At 53.0% G+C, this 8,583-nt stretch overlaps 4 protein-coding genes across 4 annotated transcripts; 2 read left to right on the top strand and 2 right to left on the bottom strand.

The window, feature by feature from the left end:
• Positions 1 to 672: 672 nt before the first annotated feature.
• J4E87_005162 (uncharacterized protein) lies at positions 673 to 1,056 on the top strand (the record flags this gene model as incomplete). Its single annotated transcript, XM_049376778.1, has 1 exon — positions 673 to 1,056. The coding sequence occupies one exon, from the start codon at positions 673 to 675 to the stop codon at positions 1,054 to 1,056; it is 384 nt and encodes a 127-aa protein (XP_049233634.1).
• Positions 1,057 to 1,919: 863 nt separating this feature from the next.
• Positions 1,920 to 4,316, bottom strand: J4E87_005161 (uncharacterized protein; the record flags this gene model as incomplete). The annotated part of the gene is made up of 2 exons (XM_049376777.1): positions 1,920 to 4,001; positions 4,053 to 4,316. 2 exons carry the CDS (start codon positions 4,314 to 4,316, stop codon positions 1,920 to 1,922), a joined length of 2,346 nt encoding a protein of 781 aa, XP_049233633.1.
• Positions 4,317 to 5,748: 1,432 nt separating this feature from the next.
• On the top strand, positions 5,749 to 6,789 carry J4E87_005160 (uncharacterized protein; the record flags this gene model as incomplete). Its single annotated transcript, XM_049376776.1, has 1 exon — positions 5,749 to 6,789. The coding sequence occupies one exon, from the start codon at positions 5,749 to 5,751 to the stop codon at positions 6,787 to 6,789; it is 1,041 nt and encodes a 346-aa protein (XP_049233632.1).
• Positions 6,790 to 6,937: 148 nt separating this feature from the next.
• On the bottom strand, positions 6,938 to 8,287 carry J4E87_005159 (uncharacterized protein; the record flags this gene model as incomplete). Its single annotated transcript, XM_049376775.1, has 2 exons — positions 6,938 to 7,905; positions 7,954 to 8,287. 2 exons carry the CDS (start codon positions 8,285 to 8,287, stop codon positions 6,938 to 6,940), a joined length of 1,302 nt encoding a protein of 433 aa, XP_049233631.1.
• Between the last annotated feature and the right edge of the window lie 296 nt (positions 8,288 to 8,583).

Genomic DNA, 8,583 nt, shown 5'->3' with positions numbered 1-8,583 from the left:
CGACGACTCCCGCTCGCTTGTTTCCAGACGGGTGATCAAACGAGGCTCGACCCCTCAATTCACGCGTTCCTGACAGGGATGTTCGCTGCAGCAGTCCCATGTCCCACCTTCCAGGGTTTTAGCTTCTGGGACGTAACACGCACTGGCACAGAGAAGTGCCAACATGCGACACGCATGCTTAAGGATCCGCCATCGTCCGCCTGTTTTTCTCGACTAAAACTACAGGAATAAGTTTCCTTCTTCATTCCATCTCCCGACTCCTCCTCCTTTTAACTTACCTTCGCTTTTCAGACTGTGCGCGAGTGTCTTTGACCACCGCACTACTGTATCTCCCAATCTACATTCATATATACCCTTTGAACAGAGTTGATCTCCCCTTTGCACTTCCACTTGCACCTTTTCTGATTCGCAAGCCGATCGACAAGGACCCAACACTCGTTGTCCTATCACATCCCTACGAACTTCCATTCCTTACATTACCTCCTTCGTAAGGACAGCTGGAACTTTCTATTCGAAACATCCTTCATTTGCAATCGGACTCCGACAAACACTCCGCGTCTATATTCGCTCAAACAATACCGGGAAGCTACATCATAGCAACCGTCGCCTGAGAAAAGCAATTCCACCAACCTCAACTCCGACGTAACAACCACCACCTCAACACCACCCAAAATGCCTTCCCCAAGCCGCACCAACCGCTTCCAATCCTTCACCCCCCTGCGCAGCACATCCGGCTCCCTCCGCCGCCTCAAGACCGCCTTCAGCCCCACCCGCAACTCTCTGCGCTCGGCATCGCCCTCCTCCATCTTCACCTCCAGCACCACATCGCCGCTGACGCGCAACTCGTCACCACACAGCCACCGCTCCTCCGGCTCTTCCATCCGCCAACTCCTCGCCGTGCGCCGCAAGCCCAGCGTGTACGAGTTCGAAATGGAAGAGGAGAAGCACTTGTTCGAAACCGAACTCGATGTCCTCGAGCCGAGACCGAGCATGGGTCGCGGCGCGAGTGAGGTGCATGTTGTCGGCATCTTTGAGGTGTTGGACGGGAAGTGCTAGACGCATACGACTTGTTGTTGCTGGCGCTTGTTGATTGGGTTATGCTTGAACATGTTTATGACTGAACTGTTTAATGGGGCGTTTTCATCTTCCCATCACCACGCATCGTTGTGTGCGTGTGTGGATGGGTCTTGCTTTTTCGATTAGATTGGGTACTCACGGTGACGTGTCAAAGGCGTTCTCTTTGTACGTGTCATCTCTTCGACATGGACATTGGCTTGGTTTGCTTCTTTCTTATACCCCAATGGACTGGATTGGACTGGGGGGTACTTTACCACGGCAGACATTATGGAATACGATCAAATCTTTTCTTTCAACATTGATATCTAACTTTTCGATTTTCGCATTTGCATCTGTTGTTGTGACGCTCGTGCGAGAGTATGCAAGTGAGGCTCTGAGAGTTGGAGCGTTGGGCCTTCATGCGGTGTTAGCTCAAAGCTTGTGAGCTGTCAATGGGCGAGACCATGGGCAGCCTCGCATTTTCGGATATTAGGTACAGGTACTAGCGGGCATGTCGGGCAACGTGCTTGCAGAATGTAACATGATGTATGTATACCCTTAGAGCAGAGCTTAAATATTGGGTGCAAGTCAAAGAAATAAGATTCTTGGTACCTGACGCCACGAACCGTTTAGTAGTTGTGAGTTTGGTATCTCCGTCGATAGATCAGCACGATTTACATAATCACGAGTAACACTTCAGTTGAGGTGTATCATAGTATTGATATTCACTCTCCAAAAGCAGTCTCAAAATATGTATCTGCCGTGCAATTTCCAACGCCACGCCAATGCATACCAACCCTCCGCCATTCCCCTAATCATATCAAAACACAGGCTTAGACCAAAGTGTCTGCCCACAAAACCGCTTAGTGTACGCCATTGACAGGCTGTTGCAAGTTGTCCAACTCCTCCTTTCGCTTCCTGTACAGCTCCTGTGCTTCCCTCTCCCTCTTAGTAACGAACTGAACTTCCTCGCGCAGGCTCTCCAGTCTGCGTGCGATGCCATCTTGCTCGCTGTACTGCGCCGTCCTCGCTGTGTTCAAATCGTCCCTTGCACGCTCGAGTGCTGAGAACGCGCCACTGATCTTCTCTCGTAGTAGATTTGATCGTTTGATGTAGCCGGCGTGATGTGTTGTTAATCGCTTCTCGATCTTGTTCGCACGTTCCGCGGCTTCAATGATGGACTCTTGTGCGTTGTCAAAGGCTTCGACGAGCAGTTGGTGTTCGTCGATCTCGTCTTCCTCGTAGCCTGCGATGCCGGGCAGCATTGCGGAACCGTGAAGCGTGGTCCAGGAACTGTCGAGCTCGGCGTGGAAGGCCTTCTTGTCCTTGTCTGAGGTCATGGCAAGTTCAAGCGCGAGCTCCATCTTGGCATTTCGGAGAGCATCATCGGTCATGGAATCGAGACGTGTTACTGAACCAGTTACTCGGCCATCGCCGAACTTCTGGACGTCGTTCGCGATGAGCTTAGCCATCTCGATTTCGACTTCGCGTTCGACAGGGTCAGAGAGGTCCAATGCGCGCTTCATCATGACATCAATATCGACCAGCGATGGCCTTGGAAGGAACTTCTGCACGACTTGACTTTGCCTGCCGAAGTCTGCGGCTTCCTGGGCTTCGCGTGCTTCACGAATTTTTCGGTCGCGCTGAGCAGCGTCTTCTTCGCTGACTTCGACTTCCATGTGATCTGCCTGCTCTTCGGGAAGCTCAAACTCCCAGCTTTCTTCCTTGGGTTTTGGCAGCGCAGCGAGCCTGCTCTTCAGGTCTTGCCGCTTCGCTTGCTCCCTTAGTTTGATATCGCGGGGTGTCTGGCCAACAAGTTGCATGCCACTCTCCTCTCCGTTGAGGCGTAGTGTATCGCGTGGTGTTCGCATGGGTGTCGCTCCCGGTCCCTGGCGCATGGGTGTTTCTCCGGCTCCGCCATTTGCTTGCCTGAAAGGCGTTGCCATGGGGTTTGGTGTCACGATCTGGTGTCGTGAGGCGGGTCCTGATAGCGAGGCGGGTGCTTCGTCGTCTACGAGATCTGGGTTGTCGCCACCTAGCAAAGCAGATTGGGTCTCTGTTCGCATCCGGGCATTCCGCACCTCATTCGCGACGTAGTCCTCCTCTTTGGGGGCCATGGGCGTGCGAATGGGTGTGTTGCCAATCACGTTCGAGTAGTTCCCGATCAGGCCCTGTGTTGCGATGTTGTCGCTGCTGCCCGCAGTAATTGCGCGCTGTCCAGTCGTTCCCATCTTGACGATATCTTCCAACTCGGCCTCTCCGACTTGCGGCGCTGGAAGCACGAGACCGCGTCGCTTGCTGCTCTGTTCTGCTTCCCGTATCCTCTGCGCTTGTGCGGCCTTAGCATACGACGCTGCAAGACCTCCTGACTTCTCATCTTTCTTCTTCTTCCTGTCACCTCCTCCGTCTTCCTGCGATTCCATCTTCCTCTTGTTCGCAAGCTGTTGCTTTCGCGGATCGAAGGCCTCTCGTTGTTGTTCGTTGCGGTCGATTTCTTCTGTGGTGTCGAAGAAGCCGGCGGGGACTTCCTTCTCGAGCGGTACGTCGGCGTTGTAGTCGATGTGGTTGCCCTTCTTCGGAGTAATCTTGATGTTGATACCGGCAGCTTTCAGCTCTCGTCGCTTCTGAAGCAAGGCAAGTCTTCTTGATTCCTCAAGTTGGCGCTCGCGGGCCTTCCGCTTGGCCTTCTTACCGCTGACGTTTGCCAGACGCGCACGCGCCTCTGACAGCATCTCCTTGTCTTCCTCGTCGATATCGACCGCATCGGGTCTCGCAGGTCGGCTTTCGGCGTAGGCGTCGACTTCTCCGGGGCGAAGACGACGTACATCGTCTGCTGAAGGAGCGGCTGAATCTCCACCCTCCGGACCCGCCAGTCCAAGATCGCCAGACTCTCTCGCTTCTTGTTCGTCCAACAGCTTTTGGTAGCGCTCGAGACATTGCGTAGCCTGCGGAAAGTTAGCATGATACTGGAAAAAGGGATAATCGCAACAGCGTACCGTTCGTCCAACAATAGGCGCAATAGTCCTCCATTGGGTGGGGAGGAGTTTGGCCATAGTCAGGAGCTTCTCATCCTCCTCTCGCGACCAGTCCGTCTTCCGGATAGCGGGGTCGATCCAGTTGGTCCAGCGCGACTTGCATTGCTTCGCGCTCTTCTTGGACAGCAGCGAGGCGCATCGCGACCACTGGTTCAGCCCATACTTGCTGATGGCGGCCTTCAAGACCTCGTCCTCGACGTTGGACCAGGAAGATGTGACGACCATGTTGGATGGCTTCCGGGGGGTATCGTGGGTTGGCGCGCGTGTCGTGAGCGATGGTATCCTCGATCGCGAAACTGAAAATGGGCTGCAGCCACTAGCGTCTTGGCAGTCGCAAGCACCGCGTGGAAACAGCAAAGTGAAGTCCGGATAGCTTGCAGAACGACGTGGAGTTGAGACCAGCGGTTAGTGATATTAATGCGCGGTCCTCCTCTGGAGGGAAGTCACCAGAGCGATCCACACAATGCAGTCGCGGCGCAGGCACCAGACTTTCACGTGCGCCAGACGACCGCGGTCACAGTGACGTAAATCCACCATCTCCATCTTCACATAGTTCTGTTGCTACGATTTCACTACACACCCTCTTGGCCATATAGTTCGCTACGATGGTATCTCTACGGCAGATCACGGGGCGCGTTCCCCTTCTTTCTCACACCACGTCTTCCTCAAGAGCGTCCTGCCGACAAAATCTACCTTCAGTCACCTACAACAGAAATTACTCCGATGCGAGCTCCAATACCTCCACTCCAGTTGAAGTTGATACTCAAAAGGTCGATGCCAAGCTTTCCGATGAGAAAAAGCCCAAGAAGAAGACACAAGCTGAGCTCGATGCCGAGGTGATGGCAAAGCTGCAAGGACATGACAGCGAGGGGGGAGAAGCCGGGATCGAATATGAGGATGGAAAGCCAGCGTCAATGAAGAGAAGCGTGAAGAACAACATGTTTCGATACATATGAGCGTGCGATCTTTCAAGGTTTTGCCGAACAAAATCTACCTTTGATATAGTGTATGTCTCCGTGGAATACACTTTACCTTCTGATACACTAACGGTTGTAGACACGGTGTCCGCGTACACGAGGACGGACTTTCCAGATCAAGAGATATCATGAGCGCTGGAGAATCTGCCACGTCGCTGCCACAGTGCTTGACGTTCGAGGCGAAGAGCTTTACACGAGTAGCACAACCAACACAAGCGGACATCGCCCAAGCGGCCATTGTCTGGGGTCCCAAAGTCCTAGAGAACCTGAGCGCAACCTTACTATAGAGTAAAGTAGCCTTGAAATTATGCCGCTTGAGACGCAAAGGAAAAGCTTTGTGCCTCTCATTCATTGTGGCAAGGGAAGTTGCGAGAACTATGTGGTTGTTGGTACATATATTTGAGTCTGATAGTTGGCGTATTTAAACGTGGTGAAATGGCAATACGCTAAGGTGGTCTATATGAGTAATCTGTCGCCAGAACGTGTGCATCATAAATCTGCCCAAATATGTGATGGCTTGGATTCAAGTTGCCAACCCGAATATTTGCATACGTCATGAGTAACCAATCTAACAACATCACTTCTCACGCCAACTCATCAACACAAATAACCAGCAACTTCAAGGGCGAAAATCTCTCTATACCCACCCTTCTAGGATTCCAATCTGCGCGTAACACATCATGGAGCATTTCGCCCCTCACCCATCCTCGCAATTCGAAGGCTACTACTCCAAATTCGACCTCACATCTGGCTCGCACATCGCTCTGATAATATCCTCCGTTCCTGGCGCCCCATCAAGGCAGCACGTGGTTTCGTTTACATACTACCCTTCGTCTGGCCACCCAATATTCCAGCGAGAACACGTCGTCGACAACATCGAGCGCGTGACCACCAATGAGAAGACCAAAGCATTCGACCTGCGCGTCCCAGGCATGGGCGTCATGAGCACCGAGAGCAACGGTCGCACAAGCTACAAGTTCGCAGCCGAAGACGGGAGTTGGTCGCTCGAAGCGCAATGCGAGGAGGACTACATGCCATGGAGAAAAGACAAGAGCACACCCGAAGGTTGGATGGTGCACCTCCCCTTCCCACTCCACTGGCACGTGCATTCTCTCTGCTCACCCGCCACATTCACCCTCGACATACCCGCTCTAGGCGATGCCTTCCCAACACAGGACAGAAAAAGCCGTGCGACGATCCACCAAGAGAAGAACTGGGCGAACAGCTTCCCGGACGCACACATGTGGGTGCAAGCCTGGGACAACGAAGAAAAACGCGGCATCTGTCTCGCGGGCGGGAAGATTATGTACAACACCGCCTACATGCTCGGATACCGGTCTCCATCCCTCAATCTGGACTTTGTACCGCCCTTCTCAGTCTCGTATCTCAACCTCCTCAGCCCCTTCATGAGCGCCACGAATGATTGGGACACTCGTACTTTCTCGATATCCGTGTCGAATTACACACATAAATTGGAACTCAAGGCGCGTGCGCCGAAGGAGCCGGGTTGGTTCGGCCTGGCGAGTCCGTTTCCTGATGGGCATCGGGCGAACTTTTGTAGGGAGAGTTTTATTGCGACGATTGAGGCGAGGATATGGGTGAGGGAGGGGTGGTGGCCGTGGAGTGCGTGGAAGGAGGTCAAGACGGAGAGGTGGGAGGGGGCGAGTTTGGAGTTTGCGGGAGGTTATTATCCGGAGAGGGGGGGGAGTAAGGAGGACTGAAGATGTATGAGTGTTGGGGTATGAGGTGTCGGTAGAATTGATGTGAAAGTGCTAGGGAAAGTTTATCCATGCAAATATCCACAATACATGGACCAGACAGATGGATTCTGAAGGCATCTCGCCAATTGCATCTCAATCAGTCTAAGATTCAGAGCTTCGACGGCTTCTTCTCCCTCGGCTTAATCAAAGCGTTCAACTCCTCGACAAACCGTTCAGGCAACACACTCCTATCCACGCCTTGCTTCCCATCCCATTCCTCCTCCGTCTTGCGTTCCCAATCCCAATACCTCTTCATCTCCTGGCCGACCCATTTGCTAATATGATCCGCACTCTCCTCCACCTTCTCCATCGGAATCAGATGCCCAGCATCTTGCACCGTGACATTCGCTACTCGTCCTTCAGCGCGTCCGCCACTGCCGCCAACACCGGACCCAGTCAGACGCATTTTATCCTCGATGACGGCATCATCAGTGAGGAAAGAGTGTTGGCCGAAAATGTAGAATACCGATGGCCGGATTGATGGTAGCTGGTTGAAGACGATGGTGCTCTCGCCCCGGTAGAAGGGCGTCTGGGGTTCAGTAGTCGGCGTGATATCGGCATGCGTCCTCCGGTTCAATTTCGGGTTGCTCAACGTGAATTCCGCAGATGATGGTTCCTTGTCTCCTGGTCTTGCGGTGAAGTTTGGGCGTAGGAAAGTCATTACTTCCTGGTGCTTGGTCGTCGTCAGAGTAACCTCTGGTTTCTTCGCGTCGGGAAACAACCTCGTTGGTGCGTCTCGTAAACCGTACTGCACCCAGAGATCAAGGACTCGTGGATCCCACGTTTGGTAGAACTTGCTCTTGCCGAAACTCTTGGCTGCTTCTTCGCGTGAGGGCCAGCGCTCGCGTCGTCGTGAGGATGCGGCGGCTGGTCCGACGTTGCCGTTTAGGGAGACTTTGCCTTGGATGACGGGGTCGATGAGGATTAGTGTCTCGAGGAGACGTGGATGCAGCAATGCGAGGTTGGCGAGTTGGCAGCCGCCCATGCTATGGCCTACGCCGATTATCGGGCGAGGCATCTGGTCGCGGAAGATGTTTACCATGTGAAGTAGATCTCTGCTATGATCAAGCCATGCCGCTACGTAGAATTAGCGTATCAATCGCGCAGTTGAAGAAATGTACATACGGTCATTGCCTAGCTTATCTTCGTTCAGAACGCTGCTCATGCCTTGGTGCACGACATCTGCTATCCAAATTCCTCTGATGCCAAACCCATTTTGCTGACATCTCTTCAGGAGCTCATCCCATAGTGGCTCGTACAGCTCTTTCGGGAATCCATTCGCATGCGCTGCGATGATGGTGATGTCTCCAGGTTTCGGGCTCGTGTTGTCGAGAGGTGTGTATTGCTTGACGGCGAGATGTAGGACTTCTTCCTGCTTCGTCGATGTGGAGCGTGGGAAGCCACGGATATGTGATGCTTCTAGCTTGTGCTCATCTATACGAAAGTGCTTTGAAGACATGTTCCTGTTGACTGCGGCCGAGATATAATGAGATGACGGACGATCGGACAGTCGGACAATCGGACGACGGATATATGCAGGTCAAAATGTTATAAATGTTGTACGTGTTCAGCGAGATGGTAGAACGGAATGATACGCTTAGATCACAGAAAGGCGCCTATGCTTCTAGGTGTCGTGATTAGCAGCCGGCGCAATCTGGGGAATGCCGAGGTCCATCACGGCTTCTGTTCTCTCCACAGAACCTCCACATAGAAGTGACAAAGAGATACTCGCGGTTGAAGGCTATCCCGAATGGA

Source organism: Alternaria ethzedia (assembly GCF_023757985.1).
Source record: "Alternaria ethzedia strain BMP 0044 chromosome Unknown scaffold_10, whole genome shotgun sequence".
Classification (NCBI taxonomy): Eukaryota; Fungi; Ascomycota; class Dothideomycetes; order Pleosporales; family Pleosporaceae; genus Alternaria; species Alternaria ethzedia.
This window is presented reverse-complemented; position numbering and strand designations above follow the sequence as displayed.